Source organism: Mesocricetus auratus, unplaced genomic scaffold, assembly GCF_017639785.1.
Source record: "Mesocricetus auratus isolate SY011 unplaced genomic scaffold, BCM_Maur_2.0 Super-Scaffold_6730, whole genome shotgun sequence".
NCBI lineage: Eukaryota > Metazoa > Chordata > Mammalia > Rodentia > Cricetidae > Mesocricetus > Mesocricetus auratus.
In genome coordinates, this window is record NW_024429184.1 from 35,529,054 (window position 1) to 35,549,409 (window position 20,356).

The 20,356-nt window shown below is 42.1% G+C and overlaps 1 protein-coding gene across 2 annotated transcripts in view; it reads right to left on the reverse strand.

The window, feature by feature from the left end:
* The window catches only part of Faxc (failed axon connections homolog, metaxin like GST domain containing), a 79,277-nt gene that overhangs the window by 50,866 nt on the left and 8,055 nt on the right, over positions 1-20,356 (reverse strand). For both annotated transcript variants that reach the window (XM_040740739.1, XM_005066233.4), the window contains exon 3: positions 8,964-9,160. In XM_040740739.1, the coding sequence (XP_040596673.1) occupies positions 8,964-9,160 (197 nt within the window). The remainder of the gene's footprint in view (positions 1-8,963; positions 9,161-20,356) is intronic.

Below are 20,356 nucleotides of genomic sequence, written 5' to 3' on the forward strand. Positions count from 1 at the left end.
GAATTGTGTGGAAACAAGTTACTACTGTGCATCAGAGACGGGGAGCATCGTTCAGAACTGAAAAATAATTGGGGTGTTTAGCCTGAGCAGCGGGTGTTACCGCAATGACTCTGGTGGGTGTCTAGACTTACAAGCTTTGAGAGAATGATGGAATCCCGTGTTCCTGTTTAACCAAGTCTTCCCAGTCACCCGCCCTCAGTCTCCTCTGCTCTTTCTCTTATTCTGTCTTACAGAAACAAACTGTAGCTTTTCAGCTGAGCTGGCAATCGCTCTGGGGTGCACAGCAGTGGCTGTAGCAAATGGGGAGAGAGCATCTTCTGGAAATTAAGGATGGCTCCACGGGCAGGTGCCGTGCTAAGTCCCGTGTTTCTGTTTTGCATGGTGCATGTATTTCACATTTCATGATGAAAAGGATTAGGTTATTTTTTAAGACACTTTTTTGTCTTTTGGACAAAGGTTAGGGGGAGGGTACATCTGTCTTATGTCTATACGTCATAAATTATATGCTGTGAATATGTAAGTTATTTGCTCTCCAGAAAGCCAACTCTCTCCCTCAGGCTATTTCCAAGGATTTTAAGTATTCACCCAAGGAACTGTGGAATCACTTTTCCCACCAGGAAGCACTTGTGGCAAACACACCCTTCAGTGTTCCCACAGGGCACATGCAGACAGTCAAGCATCCTATTGGCTGCAATGCCTATACTTTTCCTTACTTGCTTTTAGAAACATGTACAATCTCAAAAGTGTTTTTTATAACTAACCAAGTTAGTAAATATAAAATAAAGGATTCCCTCTGAGAAGAATATAGCTGTGAGAGTATACACATGAAATATTTTAATTTTTCTTCATGCTGAAAAAACGTATTGATCATCATCTCTATCCCTGATGTGGATTGATATGTAGCAATGGTACTTAAAAGTCAGAAATGTAAAAACAATTAGGAAAAACCCAAAGGATGATAGTAAACTGTAGTTACAAACAAACGGTATTTTTTATATTAGGAAGAAAATGAGACCTGGGGTGCATTTTGTAGTATACAGTTTACCAGCATATGTGGCCCTGGCATCCATCTCTAGAACTACCAAAAAAACGCCCTGAAATTTTTAGCATTTTTATGAAGCTATGCTCTATTGGTCCTCTCCACTAAAAAATGAAAATACACAAGAAACAGATTTACCTAAAGTTTTTAATCATTTCTGAATTTCTCTTTTTAAAAGTCCTCATTATAATGCATTTTCCATACTACAACCATATTGAACTCTTCCCTGTTATCTTTTTAAAAGACTAGCTACAATTCTTGTAGAAAGCTCTGTGTGTGTATGTGTGTGTGTGTGTTCATAAATCTCTCAAAATAAAGGACTTCAAAGTGAAGAAATGAATTTTGCTGAAAACAGGAAAAAGAACTTCACAGCAGTACTTGTGCACAGACGGTGCAGGCGATGGGTCTTTTGATGTAAAATATCTCACACTGATTCCACTGAATTCTACATAAGTGTGAATGTGCTGTCTTTTTTAGACCTGCAATAATTAGTCCATCAGAATAATGATCACTGAGATTCTAGCTGTACATCATCTAAATTCACAACAACTGTGTTACACGACCTTTGATACTCTGAAAAGTCAATGACTTTAGGGAAAAAAAAGTCATCCTACACTGAGACTACAACAGGTCACAACAGAACAGAGGGGCACCTAAAGCATAAAAATGAGAGATGTCCAACTCTACGCTAAAAAGTCCACATAGCAAGAGAGAAGATGTGTATCAGCCAGACACACAAGTCAGGCATAACTGGAGGGGGGAAGGGGAGCAGCTCAAGCTGTACCTGCCTGACGACACTGGCCTTCTAGACCTACAAGTAGTCCAGGAGTGTAGTGGCGGGCTCCAGGATGTACGTGAGAGAGCTTGTAGGACCCGAGCACTATGGAGCGGATCACTGCAGGCCTGGAGCCAGGCTGAATCATTCCAGAAGAAATCGTCAGGCACTGGGAAATTTCAACCAGACAAACATAGTCAGGCTTGTGGCAATGCTGGCAGAAAGGCTGGCTAGGAGACAGGCTGAGTGAGACAGACAAGAAATGATGTGTTGACTAGACCATGACAGAGAGGTGTCACGCAGTGCATGGAGAAATACTGAGGTAGAAGAGTCCAGGAACCAGTGGATATGAGGGGGGAAAGTGGGTGTTTCTCCCTGGCTAATCATTTGAGCAGGTTTCACTAATCAGGGCTAGATCGCACACGGCAGAATGGATATAGGGGATGAGAGGTAGGTTAACCAGTTGCGTTTGAAGGTTCCAAGGAGCCAGGCAACTGAAGATATTCAGAAAGTAGAAGGAACTCACGAAATGAGTTTAGACTTTCCATGGAGAACTGGTGGGCAGGGACATGTCTGCAAGTTTTAAAGCTGCGAGGGGAAATGAAATCATCTAAGGAAAGTTCTAGAATGAGAGCACAATGTCAGGGAAACCACAGTTCGAAGACAGAAGATAAGAAAGTAAGGCTGGAAGAAGATATGAAGAGGAGAGACATCTCATTTTCCATGATGGAGGGAACGCGTGTCTTATAAAGGAAAGACGGGAACAGAGAGGTTAAGATTCCTGGCTCGTGATAACTTCTCGTTCCTCTCCATAGCAGGAAATACCCATGTGGGCATGTGCAGAAAGTGAGGACATGAAGTGAGTACAGAGCAGCAGGAGGTAGGAGAGGCGGCTGTCTGCACCACACAGTTTGGCGACGATACCCAAGAGTATGAGGCATCGCACGAGCAGCTTGAATGAAGGGCGCAGAAGAAGAAACACCGCGCTTATTCAGAACTCTTCGGCTAAAAGCAGCCTTGCAAACTTGTCTTTCTCCTGCTTCCTGCTCTATGCGTGCGTGCGTGTGTGTGTGTGTGTGTGTGTGTGCGTGTGTGCATGAGTGTTTATGTATGCATGTGTGTCTGTGTGTGTTTATGCATGTGAGTGTGTATGTATTCATATGTGGATACATGTGTGTTCAAGTGAGTGTGGATGTGTGTGTGCAAGTGTGTGGATGTGTGCATGCAAGTATGTGTGTGCAAATTTGTATGTGTGTATGTGTGTGCGCAAGTATGTGTGGATGTGTGTGCTAGTGTGTGTATTTGTGTGTGTGCATGTGAGTCTGTGTGTGAGTGTGTGTGTGTATGCATGTGTGTGCAAGTATGTATGTGGATGTGTGTGTGCACAAGTATTGCATGTGCCTGTCCATAGTGTATGTTCACTATGTACACACGCGAACATCTTATGAGGACACATGAGCATGACAGAGTGTGGAGGCTAGAGGTTCCTCAGGCTCCGTCCAGAGTGTTTTTCAGTCAGGGTCTCTACTGACCTAGAACTTACCAAGGGTAGCTAGACTAGCTGGCCAGTAAACCCCAGAGCCATGCCTGCCCCTGCATTCCCAGCACTGAGATTACAAGTGTGTACCACCACCACACCTGGCTTTTTGGGGGGTAAGGGGTGGGGGCAGTAAACTCCATGTGTGTATATGTCCCAAAGGCCAGAAGAGGGTGTCAGATGTCAGATCCCCTGGAGCTGGAGTTACAGGTGGTTGTTAGTTGCTTGTGATGCGTGCTAGGAACAGAACTCAGGTCCTCTGGAAGAACAGCAAGCTGTCTTAGCCACTAAACCATCTCTCCAAACTCATCATTTTTAAAAACATAGGTTATGTAAATCAGACTCAGGTCCTCACACCTTGTAAGCACTGTGGTGACTAAATATCTCCCCAGCCCCTCTCTGCATTCGATTTCTTTGCTTTTCTACTTCTCCAATATTACAGACCAATGTCAAATAAGGACCACCCAGGTTCTTTTGGGATCAACTCCAGCAAAGTGTCAAAAGAAAAAGTAATGCATGGATCACATACTCTCATCTCAGCTAGGGAGGCAGGGGACATCTGTCCTGAGACCCATGAGTCCCACATGGAGGAACTTCAGGAAATGCAAACTACATTTCCAAAATTGAACTCATCATTGCTTGTCTCGCCTCACCCTTGCAAGCATCCCGGGAGTCACTCTTCCGGAGTTCCAAGACATTTTCTTCATGGCTCCCACCCAGGTGCATCCAACCTATGCTCACAGACCAACACATTTGTAGATTACATCATTTTGCAATGTCAGAAACCCCTGGGCCCTCACCATGGCTGGTCCTTCCCATCTCTCAGTTTGGCCTCCTGTAAACCCTTCATATTAGCTGTACAGAAGTACATGAACCTCCTGTCCCCACTACAGAATGAACGTTCATGTTCCCCAATTTCTTAATTAAAACCATTTTATGGTGGTATTAGGAAGCAGGACCTTTGGTGTACTTAAGTCATGAGCAGAGCCCTCGAGTGAGATTACTGCCCTTATAAACATGACCCTGTAGTTTCTGTCATGTGACCTTACACTAAGATGATAGTCATCTGTGGGTCACAAAGCAGATCCTCGCTAAACACTAAAACCTTGGCCTCAGGCTTACTGGTCTCCGTGACTAGTGAGATATAAGCTTCTAAACTACCCAGATTGCTTTTCAGTGACAGGAGCCGGGATGGACTGCGACACCCCCCCAATACCTGTTTCTTGGCTCCAAGTATTTACAGACACTGCCACCTCTACCTGAACATTTCAATCACCCTTAGCTCCTTCACCTGCCACTCCAGTTGTCCTTGGCTCTGTCGTGCTACCGCTTCCTCTGGGACCCTTGCCTCCATCTCACCAGTAGGTGCCTACTGCCTGCCCTCGGTTCCTCAAACTCTCCCCCAGCCAGGACAATCATAAGGGTCTTAAGAAAGACTTTCTCCATAAAGACTCTCTCCAGCCTGAGAGCCATCTGTACACCAGCTGCCATTCACTTCGTTTGCTAAAGAATGAATTGCTGACTGAAGGAAAAACAACTTTACACTCAACCAATGCTATGTGATGTTTCTAAGGGATGACATGTACTCAGAAAAACGGAGAGAAGGATCCATGGAGGAGGATGAAGTGGCCGCCACTGGTGTCTTCAGGAGTTCATGGCACCTTTATCTTCACCGGGAAGAAGCCCAGTGCACAAAGTGTCATGAATTATTAACTGGAATCAGCAGGAGGGGCTAGTTGGGAAAGTAGACGAGCATAAGCAATTAACGTAATTTATCATGTGAAAATCTATTTCAGAAAGTTAAGATACTCATTTCCCTAATTATAACTAATGTGTGTAATCTTGCCTACAAAAATGGGGTCAAAGATTTAAAGATTTAAAACTTGCTCAAATGTTTCTAAAGGAAACCAAGAAAATAGGGGAAAAGCCAAGCATCATTGCTCATGCCCATAATCCCAGCAACCAGGAAGCTGAGGCAGAAGGATTGTGAGTTTACATAACTCACTAGACTATATAACAGATCTTGTGTCAAGGAGACCAAAAAGTCAGGGTGGAGGGAAGGAATAGGGGCAAAAACGGGTGATCCCTGGTTGGTTTTGTTTTGTTTTGATTTTTAGTACTGAATCAAACCCAATATCTTACGCCTGCTATATCCCCACCATAACCTAACATGAAGTCAAGCCCAAGGCATAAATGAACACCATCATACAGAAAGATACAAAGTGTTGAGTCTGAGAGAATGGCCTTCCAAGTCATAAGAATCCCTTTCATGGAGATACAGCTTTTAATTCCAGCACTCAGAAGGCAGAGGTGGGTGGATCTCTATGAGTTCCCAGCTGGCCAAGATAACACAGTGAGACCCTATCTCAAAAGAAACATCTCTCTCCATGGGTTTATAGAATTACTGTCTTTTATTTATATTCTACTTTAAAGGGGTAGGAACTTATGATGTATTTCTCCACCACCATCAAAATTCACCAACCTCCCAAACAGGAGCTCTGCATACATCTAACATTAGATAAGGAAGGGAAAACATGGGAGGAATCTGTGCCATTGCAATCACATTCGGGCTTTCACACACCTTCCTGTAAACCATCTCATGAAAGTTCCCCATCTCCCTGGGATACTAAAATTACATCAAAAGCCAAACTCAGGCTGGAAATGGCCTTCAGTACTGGAGTGCTTGTCCAGCATGCACATGGCCCTGGTTTCAATACCAGTGCCCAAAAAATGAAACTTAAAATTTACAAATTATGGGGAATCTAGAAGCACATTTGTATCATTGAGAATGTTGAGTGTGTTGCACTTATGATATAGGGTTAAAAGATACTTAAAGGTCTTCACTGATGGCCACAAGAGGGCAGCATGCATCACTGAAGAAGCATGGGTATTACAAAAATCAATTTCATTCTTGTAATTTGATTCCCTGACTCAGAAAACCTTTCCAAGCATTGGATCTAACTTAAGCACTCAGTATAAAACAAAGGAGAAAGGAAAAAAAACAGCCTTTTTCATCTTCAATAATAGCTTTTATAATGCAAGTGGGATGTAATTATATAGATTTCAAGTGCAAGAAAAACAACTTTACAGCTGACTGTGCGTATCTGAATAGACCCAAAACAGAGTTGCGAAATTATGTCGTGTTACATAATAATACCAACTTTCCATCACCTCTACCTTGTAGAAAATTGTGTCCAAGCATTTTTAAAGTTTCAGGCCAAAATAAAATTAAAAATTTTTAAAAACCTCAGATCATCAAATACCTAAGCCAAGCACTGAGGGTTTACTGACTCTCTCCTCCCGCCATTGTAAGCACAGTCATAACCTAGGAGCTCAATGCTTATTAACATGTAAGAGAAGCTCACAGAAAACTACGTACACTGAGGTCAGGTCCTATACTGAGGCCAGTTTCCATTCTGCTCTCTGGGATGGGAAGAGCAGGACAGGAGAAGAGTCCAAGGTAAGAGTCAGAGTCGGTCCAGGGAGTCATTGCTTTAGAATTCTTGTTAAGAGTGGAGATATGAAGCTCCCTAGCAGATGGGTGGGGGTGGGGGAGCGGGGAGATGTCTCTGCAGGAGGGGAGAGGGGAAGAGAAAAAACAGGACAAAGATTTGTTTTCCTTTTGCTACTAGAATGAATATATATTGTAGATCAAAGTGCCCCCAGATTTTCCTAATGGAAAGTGAGTTAGAGAGACAATACTAGCCCTTAAGGAGACGATGTACCTCCCAAGTAAAGTAAGCTCTTGGAAGCAACCGGCTTCCTCCTGTCTCCTCTCATTCACATCCACAGCCTGCCCTACCTCCCATGTTATCAGAGGGATACTGAAGAGAAGGACAGAAACGCACTGTCTGAGAGCTTCTCCCAGGGAATAAAGTAGCAATAAAAAGAGTAGAACTCTGTCAAATAGCAGAATGGTCAGTGGCCCAGGACAGGTTCTTCATTTCCCTCTGCCACTGCAGAGCTGAGTCTGAAACCTAGCAAACAAATGAGATGGGATCCTTTCCATGAGCCTTTCCCAGAAGCCAAGGGAGCCAGACAGTCATGCATCATAATGCTGTGACAAAGCAGAGACCTGGCATCTCCAGCAGCGTGGTATGGAAAGCACCCGGGTCCCTGCAAACACTCAATGTGCTCTATTCCACACTGATGTGTCTATACTCTCCCACACGGCACTTCCTTGGTCAGCCCCTTCATTTTTATAGTGAGGTAGGGAGAGGATGTGGAATACTGGTCAACCCCAGAATAAGCAGTTAAAAAAATCAAACATAGGAAGAGAAAAAAATAGAGGGCCACTTAAAAATCTCGGAGATGGGAACATCCAGTTTTCCGTTTATAAATAGGGCAAATGGATGAAACAGTGAGCCAATGAGGAAGAAGCCCACACTCAGTCCTACAAGTAGATGGCCCCCGTGGGAGGAAGTGGTTAGAAAAAGCTCCCGGGCCAGCATCTAACCAAGAAATAGCAATGCTAATAAAGAGGGATTAATGATGTCTAATTAAATATTGGAGACAAAGTAAAGTCTGAAAATATTTGGAAGAGACTCCCTGTCATCTCTAGTATAGAGAAGGGAGTAGAAACACCAGAAAATAGATGTAAGAGGGAAAAGCCCACAAGACAAATAGGTTTGCAGTAAGACTAGCCAAATATGACTAACACGCATGGTGCTGAAGCAGCTTTGGGCCTAGCAAAGCAAAACAGAGCAACTGGTCAACCCAGCTGTGTGATGCTTCAAACTTACATGATACGTCAAATTTGGGGACTATGAACTATGAATGCAGCAATCAGGGCAGACTGCTATCTGAGGAAGGGTGACAGAATCTCACAAATGTGTAAGTGATTACACTGAGGAATCCAATCTCTACTTAGCCTTCCACGCCTTCCTCCAGTGTCTTCTGCACGTCCTCCCTTCCTTCCTTCCTTCCTTCCTTCCTTCCTTCCTTCCTTCCTTCCTTCCTTTATTTCTTGCTTTTTCCTCCTCTCCTTCCCTTTTCCCTTTAGACAGTTTCTCTGTGTAGCCCTGGCTGTTCTAGGACTTACACTGTAGACCAGGCTGGTCTCAAACTCAGAGATCCACCTGCCTCTGCCTTCTGAGTGCTGGGATTAAAGGCCTGCACCACCACTGTCATTCAGAAGTTTATACTAATGAGCCCCACAAATTGAAATATCCCCATCACCTAAAATCCAGCAAATTGCAGCATGTGAGCTATGAAGTTTTTTGTTTTGTGTGTGTGTGTGTGTGTGTGTGTGTGTGTGTGTGTGTGTGTGTGTGTGTTTGGGAAAACATCAAAGGAAGATTGTGCTATTATAAATGAAATCCAAGTTTCAGTTTGCAAGACAGTTTTGCTGTAATGCAGTCTGCTTATAAATTTCCAGGCTCTTTGGCAGAGTTGACTGTGAAAGATGGACTCTTGAGAAGGCCTGTGGGGTCCTCTGGTCTAGAGTACTTGGAGACAACAGAACTTTGACCCTAAGTCAAAGTTGTTTCCAATAAAATCTTTGAGAAAGGTTGAATAAAATTTAACAAAAAAGCTTGAGGAGGCGTGTGTCAGAACACTCAAGAGAATTTGGACTGACTAAGAGAGCACAAGAACACACAGCAAGGACTCACCAGTAGAAGTGGTCTTCCACCATCTTGGTCACGGCTCTTGAGACAGCTCTTTCATGAGGGCCAAGGTTTTTGTTTAAGTTCACTCCAAGTTTCTCTTCCAGAAAGTCAATTATGAATTCTGTGCCAGACACTTTCTCATTATTATATTCAATCCAAGGCATTTTCCCTTGAGCAGAGAGCTTTCCACCAAAATAGTTCTAAATAGTATTTTTTAAAAAGAAAAAAAGCAATGTGTATATAAATTTCACTGATTAGCAGAAATGGACATTTCAATACATGAGCACTTGTGTCCATACTGTTTACTCAAATGAACTCAGCATATTAACTCTTTAAGGCCATTACTCTAGAAGGGGAGAAGACGAGCCTTTTACTGAATATCGAAGTGTTGATGTATTCCCATAAGTTCTATCATGAACTCAAATTCTATCTGGACTAGGGGAGATAAGGGACACTGAAGCAAGGAGTGGGAGAGGGAAGGGGAGGGTTCAAAATGGGCAAACCTAGATATAATATATAAACTATCCACAAATAGCAAAAGAGTGAAAATAAACCACAAAGAAACTTGTACCAATTCAGTATCCAAAGAACTCACTTGAAATCCAATGTGTTGCATCTGAATGATGCTTATTGTCACTACACTGCAAGCAAGTAGTCCCCTAAATTATAATCCCAAGGTTAAAAAAGAAGAGCATACAATAGACTCAACTGTAGTGTCTTCTAAGGGAAATTCAGCAGGTTCCTGGTTTTGATTTGTAGACCTAGGGGTGGTACCCGGAATCTGTTCAGACAAGTTCTATTTTGATCTATAAGCATATTAGAATCATACAGTATCTCAAAATATCGTGATCCAGGAAGGAGGTGGACAAATCAAGTCACATGATTTATAGTTAAGATTACAGTAACATGTGTTCTCCAATGTATATACAGTCCTAGACCACATGAAAGGAGGGGATTCTGGAAAATTTCATGTCTTCAATCACATTTCTCAATAAGTATCGTCACTTAAACCTCGAAGTTGATTGTTAGAACTGTATCCACCATCTTGCAGACTACACAACCTAAACTAATCTGATTGTCACAAACTCTTCCTCATACTTTGTACAAATAGATAGTGCAAACACTATTAGATAATGGCAAATGTTAGCCCCTCTGAGAAAACTGGTGGGGATGTTAAATGACCAACCACTTCAATCGTTCTGACAGTGTCTTAAGATAAACACACACCTCTCTTCTTTAAAAGGAAAAAGTACTTATTTTATTTTATAAATGTTTGCCTGGTGCCAATAGATCCCTGGAATTGGAATTACAGACAGTTGTGAGCCTTCATGTGGGTGCTGGGAACTAAACCAGGATCCTCTGGAAGGGAGGTATTCTCTTAACTAAAAAACCACCTCTCCAGCCCCTACAACTTTCTTCTAATCAGGCCATTTCATCCCTAAGAGGAGTGAGAGTCAGAAAGCATGTAGCCATGCAAAGACATGTACACAAAAGTCAGAGCTGGAGAGACGCTCTGTGGTTAAGAAAATGCAGTGTTCTTCCAGAGGACCTGAGTTTGGTACTCACTGACTATAGCAGGTGGCTCACAGCCACCTGTAACTCAATGCACATATACATAAATAAAAATAAAATAAATATTTTAAAATTCATACACTTTTTTAAATTATCAAAATGGGGAAAATGTTATGCAGAGGTAAATTAACAAACAAGTCTACAAATATACAATGGATTATCACTCCAGGAAAAAGAAAAGAGGAGAATCAGCCATTAATATACAAATAATGTGGATAAACTGGAAAGTGATTGTGTGAGTAGAATTAGCCAGACTTAAAAAGACTATACAGGGCTGGGAGGACAGCTCAGGCAGTAAAGTAGCTCCTTTGCAAGCAGGAGGACCTGCGTTTAAACCACAAAATCCACATGAAAAGCCACAAGTGGAACAGGCATCTGTGAGCACGGGGGAGGCAGAGACAAGCAGGACACCGGGACTTGCTTGCGATGGTTTTAATGGAGCTCACGTGTTTGAATGTTTGGTCCTCAGTGGAACTCTTTGAGAAAGACGAGGAGGTGTGGCCTTGCTGGAGGGCGTGTGCCATTGGGGGTGGTCTTGAGGTTTCAAAAGCCTGCTAGGTCCTGTCTTTCTCTGTCTCTCTCTCTCTCTGTCTCTGTCTCTGTCTCTCTCTGTCTCTCTCTCTCTCTCCTCTCTCTCTTTGTGTCTCTCTCTCCTTGCTGCCTGAGGATCAGGATGTAACGTTCACAGCTACTGCTCCAACACCATGTCTGCCTGCTTCCTACCATGATGATCATGAACGAAACTTCTAACACCATATCCAATTAAACACTTTCTTTTGTAAGAGTTGCCATGGTCATGGTGTCTCTTCACAGCAGTAGAACAGTAACGAAGACTGTTCTTGAAGGTCAATAAGAAACGATATCTTGAAAATTAAGATAGCAATAGAGGAAAAAAACAACATCAGTCTATGACTTCTACATGCCACACACATGCTGGGCATGGAGGTGCACACCTTTAACTCTAGCCCTAGAGAGGCAGAAGGGTGGACCAATTTCTGTGAGTATGAGGCCAGCCTGCTCTACAATAGCAAGTTCCAGCCCAAAGAAGTACACTGTAAATTTTTTTTAACTCTAGAAAATAAAAACTAATTTCTGGTGACATAAGGACTATCCATGGTTGTTAAGGACAATGAAGGATGGTAGAAAGCGAATTTCAAAGAGGCACATGAAATTTTTAGAAGAAAATGGGTCTTTCACTGTGTTTTGTTTTGAGAAAGTCTTTTGCCACCCAGGCTAGCCTGGGATTTACCACATAGTTAAGACTGGCCTCCAACTCCTGATCTTTCTGCTTCTAGTCCTAAGTGCTAGGATTACAGGTGTGTACCACCACCCGGCGGACACTTTCACTTTTGATTGCGACAATGCTAGCATAAGTACTCACATGGTTAAAAGAGAAATTAGTTATCAAAATTTACACTTGAACATGTGCAATATTTTGACTATCTAAAGTTGTGAATTTTTTTAAGGGAAGACAATATTAGATAAAATTTGGAATATACCAATCCTGAATATCTTTAAATGTATCTCTAGAGGCCAGGAAAATCTTCCTACAAAAAGCCATGTAGTATATACTTAAGGCCATAAAGTCTCTACTAATAGCTCAATGCTGCAGCAGAGGCAGAAGAGCCAGCATGGGTCACCACAAGTGAACGAATTTGGCTGCTTCAAAAAAAAAAGTCAGGACATTGAAATCTAAACTTCATGAGTGACAAATATTATTTTTTACTCCCCACCAACTACTTAAAAAATTATAAATGATTCTTCCTTTTCAGGTCTGATAATGACAACCCTGCTGCAAAGGCTAGCAGCTACCCACCTTCTCTGCTAGAGAAACCAAATTAAAACTGAGGCAGCATTCAGACCCAACCCTAGGCAAGAAGACACCTTTTTACAAAGGTGTATTATAGCACAAAACTCCAGAAGAGTTTTCTAGAATAGTCAACTCTCCCTAGCAATCCCAAAACTTTGAAAATTTTCAGAAAAAAAATACTGGGTTTTTGTTATTTGTGCAGGGGTGAACATTGGAATTAGACCCAAATATTGAAGAATACCAGAGTAAAACAGAGTCTTCTAGACACCATTGGACCACCTCACTCACTAATGCACTCCAGACATGGTTGTCTGCGCAGGACCTATACAAAACAAGCCAGTCAATAACATCGTGGTTAGAGAAGAGGACATGAGGAGCCACAGGGAATGGCTGCTAAGAGAGGAAGAGTATTTTCTTTAAGCATGTGGTCCCTGGGAAATTGACCATGTTCCAAAGGGTGACCCCACACCCATGAGTGAATGAGGCCCAACAAATTGGATTCAGTGTGTTGTTTTTTTAAAGACATAAAGATTGAAGGGGATGGAAAGGTAGATCTGGGAGAAGTGAGCGGGGAAGAGCTAAAGGTGAATATGATTCAACTACATTGTAAGCATGTGTGAGAAAGTCTTAAAGAAGTAATAAAAACTATTATATTAAAATCAAAATCCAAACACAATTCTTCACAGACCTTGAAAGAACAATACACAACTTTGTATGGAAAAACAAAAAAACCAGGATAGCCAAACCAACCCTGTACAATAAAGCTACTTCTGAAGGCATCACTATCCCTGACTTCAAGTTCTAGTATAGAGCTATAGTCCTGAAAACAGCTTGGTATTGGCACAAAAATAGACAGGTAGACCAATGGAATCAAACTGAAATCCCTGATATTAACCCACACACCTACAAACACCTGATTTTTGACAAAGAAACTAAAGTTATACAATGGAAAAAAGAAAGCATCTTCAACAAATGGTGCTGGCATAGCTGGATACGGACATCTAGAAGATTGCAGATAAATCCATATCTATTGCCATGCACAAAACTTAAGTCCAAATGAATCAAAGACCTCAGCATAAATCCAGCCACACTGAACCTCTTAGAAGAGAAAGTCAGAGATACCCTGGAACAAATCGGTACAGGAGAATGCTTTCTGAACATAACACAAGTAGCAGATTCATTGAGATCAACAATTAATAAATGGTACCTCCAGAAACTGAAAAGCTTCTGTAAGGCAAAGGACACAGTCAACAAGACAAAATGGCAGCTCACAAAATGGGAAAAGATATTCACCAACCCCACATCTGACAGAGGGCTGATTTCCAATATATACAATGAACTCAAGAAGAAGCTAGCCACCAAAATACCAAACAATCCAATTAAAAAGTGTGGTGCAGAATTAAATAAAGAATTCTTAATAGAGGAATCTAAACTGTCTGAAAGACACTTAAGAAAGTGCTCAACATCCTTGGTCATTAGGGAGATGAAACTCAAAACAACTCTGAGATATCATCTTACACCAGCCAGAATGGCTAAAATCAAAAACACCAATGGCAGTCTATGCTGGAGTGGATGTGGAGAAAGAGGAACACTCCTCCATTGCTTGTGAGAATGCAAACTTGTACGACCACTTTGGAAATCAGTATGGCAGTTCCTCAGGAAAATGGGAATCAGTCTACCACAAGATCCAGCAATTCCTCTCTTGGGCATATACCCAAAGAATGCACATTCATACAACAAGGACATCTGTTCAACTATGTTCATAGGAGGATTATTTGTAGTAGCCAGAACCTGAAAGCAATCTAGATGCCCCTCAACTGAAGAATGGATAGAGAAAATGTGGTACATTTACACAATGGAGTACTACTCAGGGGAAAAAAAATGGAATCTTGAAATTCGCAGGTAAATGGATGGCACTAGAAGAAACCATCCTGAGTGAGATAACCCAGTCACAAAAAGACAAACATGGTATGTACTCACTCATATATGAATTTTAGACATAGAGCAAAGGAATACCAGCCTACAATCCACACCACCAGAGAAGCTAGGAAACAAAGAGGGCCCCAAGAGAAGAGCACATGGTCCCCCGAAGAAGGGGAGGGAGACAAGAACCCCAGAGCAAATTGGGAGCAGGGCGGGGAGGAGGGAGGTATGAATGGGAGAGGGGGAGAAGTGGAGGGGGAGGAGAACAGGAGAGATCAGAAGGACTGAGACAGGGGAGGAATAGAGGAGAGCAGGAAAGGAGATGCCTTGATAGAGGGAACCAGTATAGGTTTGGAGAGAGGTTTGGCACAGCGGAAATATTAGGGGATCCACAAGGATGACCTCAACTAAGAATCTAGGCAGTGGTGGAGAGGCTGCCTTTGATGCCCTTCCCCTATAATGAGATTGATGATTACCTTGGTTACCATTCCTAGAGCCTTCATCCAGTAGCTGATCAAAGCAGAAACAGACACATACAGCTAAACACTGAGCCATACTCCGGGAATCCAGTTGTGGAGAGGGAGGAGGGATGAGCAAAGGGGCCAAGATGGTGCTGGAGAAACTCACAGAAACAGTTGGCCTGACCTAGTGAGAGCACAGAGACCCTAGTTCAGTCCAAAGCTGAGGAACCAGCATTGGACTGAACCAAGCCCTCTGAATGTGGGTGTCAGCCAGGAGGCCTGGGCAGTCTATGGGACCTTTAACAGTGGAGCCGGTGTTTATCCCTAGAGTACAAATGAACTTTGGGAGCCCATTCCCTATGGAGGGATACTATTGCAGCCCAGATACAGGAAAGAGGGCCTGGGCCCTACCCCAAATAATGTGATGAAATTTGATAGTCCTCCATGGAGGTCCTTCCTATCCCTGGGGAGCGGGTGGGGGATGGGTTGGCAGGGTTGATGGGGAGCATAGGAGGATGGGAGGGCAAGGGAATGGGAGATGGATATGTAAATAAGAGTGCTTCTAACATAAATTTTTTAAATGTTAAAATGTAAAAAAATTATGTATATGATCTAACTACATTGTAAGCATGTGTGAAATTCTCAAAGAGTTAATAACAATTATTGCATTAAAAAGTCATCATGTTGTAACTGGAGACATGGCTCAGGGGTTAAAATACAGACTGCTCTTCCAGAAGACTTGTGTTCAAGTCCCAGAACTCATATGACATTCCACAACCATCTGTAACTCCAGTCCCAGGGGATCTAATGCCCTTTTCTGACCTCTATAAGCACCAGGCACACACATACATGGTCCACAGACATAAATACAGACAAAACACCCATACGCTAAATAAATAGGTAAGTATGTATTTTTAAATCATTCAAATTGCTTTTGCCTAAAACACACCAAGATTTATATGTACCTTTCCCAGAATCCAGTGGGGCATGCTGCCTTAATGGCTAACAACAGAAAATGTCAGCTCTCTAAGGCAAGAATCTGTCCAGGCATTGCCTTCTTGCAAATTGTGTATGGTATACACTAGAGTATGCCCTGCTTCTGAGGTCTCAGTAAGATCACAGGATTATGGTGACAGGGCAGGCATCCTCTTGTGCCCACAAGCTTCAACTGAGTTTAGGTTTCTGGACGTCTCAAATTGGCAGGTGATCTCACCTTCTCAGAAGTTTCAAAAGCAGAGTGTGAAGTAGCTAAGCGCCACTCACTAATATCTTGGGTAAATGGGTCTCTGTTCATAGAGTCTTGATACTCCATCTCATTGTTTATTATCAAATGACAATACCCAGTTTACATTTAATTTAATTATCAACTAATTTCAGGTCTAGCCTGAAAAAGAGAGATAACTAAATCCAGATTGTCTACGCATAATTTAGAAAATGGAACCTCCTCTAGTAGCATACTCTATGCCAAGAACCTTTGGCCATATACTACTATACAGTAAACAACTTGTACAATCATACATGGCCACTGCCTAGACATTACCCTTAATGCTAACTAAAAGAAATGTCACACATCTGTTGCAGAATATTAGTTTACACTGTGAAGGTAGTCTTTGCCACGGCATCTTATGATTGGTTTAATAAAGAGCTAAATGGCCAATAGCTAGACAAGAAGAGGTTAGGTAGGACTTCCAAGGACAGAGAATACTCTGGGAAAAAGAAAGGCAGAGTCACCAGCCAGGCCCAGAGGAAGCAGAAGATACAAGATGGAAACGAGGTAACGTCACATGGCAGAACATAGGTTAATATAAGAGCTACTTGAGACAAGTCTAAGCTAAAGACTGAGCTTTCATAATTAATATAAGTTTCTGTGTCATTATTTGGGAGTTGGCCAGTGGGACAGAAAAAGACTCGTTACACACATCTCTGAAAGTCACACCTGACATCCATGTAACTTGTATTCTAGAGCTACAACTCACCACAAACAAAGCCTCTGCTTCTGATTTCTCTTGTTACACTGGTATCATCCTAGCATATCCCTTCTAGATTTATTGCTTCGGATGTAATCTAGCTTCAACAACACCATCAGAAGGAACTCTTTACAATGCAAATGAGGGCAAATATGCTTCCTCAAAGTCATCAAGTGGTAATTAGTTGTGGTAGCATATGCTTGTATCCCTGCACTCAGGAGGCTGAGGCAAGAGGACCACTTTAAATCTAGGGTCAGCATGGACAACATAGTTGAGTCCAACGCTAGTCTCGGCTACATAATAAGACCTTGTCTCAAGAACTAAAACAATTTAAAGTGCTTACCATGCAATCAAGATCAGAATTCACATCCAGAGCCCATGTAAATGCTGGGTGGACATTGTAGCTCACCTGTAATACCAGCCTTGGAGATGGAGACAGGATCCCAAAATCAAGCTGGTGAGTGAGCCTAGCCAAATCAGCAAGTTCTGGGTTTGATTGAGAGACCCTGCCACTGAATAAGGTGGAAGAGCATTGAAGGAAGATTCTCATTTTCAACCTTGGGCCTCCAAATACACACCCTTGCACTGACACACACACATCCCAACACACGTACACATGCACAGGCACAGCACACCTGCACACACGAAAACAAAACAAAATTTAAAAGCTGAGGCTGTAACTCAGTGGTAGATCACTTGCCTCACATGCATAGGCCCTTGGCTGACCCCAGCACCCTCCTCTCTAGAAGCAAATTCCAATGGCAATCTTCACTCACACCATTCAGCAGCTGCCATCTGCCAGCATCACTGGTTATCTTTCTGGCTCCTGTTTCAACTTCCACACCCAACCTGATCACTCTGCACAGTCACCAGTTTTTATAAGAATCCCCTGCCCCATCCTCTGTGACAGCCTGGCAGTTCATTAATAAGGTTGCTATTCACTACATAAGGAAGTAAATACTCACCACACTCCAGAACTACCACCAGACACCTCCCACTGGCTACATTCAAAATAATTTGACTACCTTTCCAAAACTATAACACATTGAGAAAAGTCCATGTCTCTAATGTATATTGTAGTTTTGTAGAAAACTGTCTTTATTTGGAAAATATGTATATTAAAGCATTTTAAGTGAAGTATCATGATTTCTGCACAGTACTTTCAAATGATGTATGAAAAACATGTTTCTAAAAGAATGTAAAAAAGAGAGCTAATGCAAAGGAGGCCAAATAATAGCCATAAGTGAACCCGTGGGAAAGGACAGGCGTGCTCATTATACTATTCATTTAAGTTGTCCATAGATGAGAGAAAATCGAGCCAAAGCGATGGAAAGACAGGACGAGCAAATAAGTAGAACACCAGAAGTGAAGTCTGAGGACCATGGAGAGGACTTTGGCCCTTGCACGGTACAAACTCCTGGGCAGGGAAGCATAGGAGATCTAAATACACAACACGTAACCTCTGAGAAGAACGGCCACTACAAGGGAAAGGAAACATGCTGAATACAGGTAGCATTAAACAAAAATGCTGGGACAGACCAAATGCTTGTAGATCACACAATAAATATCCTCCCACATACAAAGGGAGAAATTAAGAACACTGGCTGAGGAGACACACTTTTTAAGAAACAATTAAAGCCAACTTTAGTCAACAGTTGGCCAGGGATGATGACACACACCTGTACTTGGGAGGCAGAGGCAAGAGGAAAGGCCAACCAAGGCAACACAGGGAAACCATCTTAGAAAGAACACAACAGAGGAAAACCACAAGGAGGAGCTGGAGAGATGGCTCACCAGTTAAGGGAATACTGCTCTTTCAGGGAACCCAAGTGTGATTCCCATCACCCACACTGGACAGATCATAACTACCTCTAACTCCAACGTCAAAGGATCACCAGTTGCCTCCATGAACACCTGCAAGCACACATGCCTACTCCCAGACACACAGGCCTGCATAATTAAAAATTGAAAACAATAAAACTCTTTTTAAAAATGATTGCAAAAACAGAATGCTCCATTGCAATGGAAGTTCAGCAAGAGGAAAGCTCTGCACAGAAGCAGAGAATTACAGGACAGCACAGAGACAAGGAAAATAAAAGCAGGGATCCAGGCAATGGGAAACAAGCAAGGAAGACTACTAAAGGAAATATTTTTAGAATATTGATCATTATTTTCCCCAGAATTTAAAAAAAGCACATCATCCATCTCTCCAAGAAAACAAATGGTAACAAATGCCGGTTTAAAAAAATGCAGAGAGGCCGGGCAGTGGTGGCGCATGCCTTTAATCCCAGCACTCAGGAGGCAGAGGTGGGCGGATCTCTGTGAGTTCGAGGCCAGGCTGGACCGACAGCCTCGAAAACAATACAGAGAAACCCTGTCTCGGAAAACAAAAAAAATAAAAATAAGTAAAAAATAAAAAATGCAGAGAAAGAACAACACGTAGGCACTGTTGGTGTGAATATAAATTGGTGCAGCCAATATTCAGAATAAAAGTTCCTCAAAAAAGCTACCAGATGAGCCAGCTATACCACTTCTGGAGATACAGCTGAGGGAATCCAAATCAACACTTGTATGTTTTGTTTAATGCAGCACTTTTTTCAACAGCCAAATAAGAAACCAGCCTAAGTGTCTGACAATATGAGAATGAATAAAGAAAGTGTGTCCTAAAAAAAAAATAAAAAATAAAAATAAAAAAAGAAAGTGTGTCCTGTGTACACAGTGGGGTTTTACTCAGCCATAAAGAAGAATAAAATTATGACAGTTACTGGAAAATGGGTTGAACTGGAGATCCCTGTGGTAAGTGAAACACACCAGACTCAAAAACACCAAGTTCACATTTTCTTTCATATGCAAAAACCTAGATTTAAGTTTATACATATACATGCACCTGCTGTGCCATGAAACTAGAAAGAGGACCTGATGGGGGATATCCTTCCATGTGCTGTGAATACACGTTTCTCTTATTGGCTGTTGAATAAAGCTGTTTCAGCCAATGGACAGACAGGATTTAGCCATGTGGGAAATCCAAAAAGGGATAGAGAAAGGTAGTAGAAAGAGTCAGGAGACTCCGTGTAGCTGCTGAGGAAGCAAGAGGCCCGGGCATCACTGGTAAGCCAAGACTATGTGGAGATAGAAATGGATTAATAATTAAGAAAGGGTTAGCCAATAAGAAGCCTAAGCCAATAGACCAAGCAGTTTAGAATTAATATAAGCCTCTGTGTGTTTATTTGGAACTAAACAGCTGTGGGACTGGGCAGGACAGAAACTTCCATCCACAAGGACCACAAGAGGAGCAGAGATCTGAAGCAAATCGCTGGAGAAAGAAAGGATAATGGAATTCACGTGACTTGAGGACAAGATTATTTGGGGTGAAGAATTGAACCATCAAGAGAATACAGGAACAGTGGAGGACAGGGTCAAATTAGACAAATTATAATGACACATGTGTAAGAAAATGTTATACTCACAGCCAAACAAACTACTAACTAAAATAACAGCAAAACCCAAACAAGCCTCTCTGTTTCTACACTATGCATCTTCGTGGTGTCTGATTTCTTCATCAATTTCCCACATCGACCAAAATAAAATATTGGTAAAATAAGGTATGAGAATATATCATTTACCTAATAAGCTAGAAATAAAATAGATTTATAAAAATGCAAA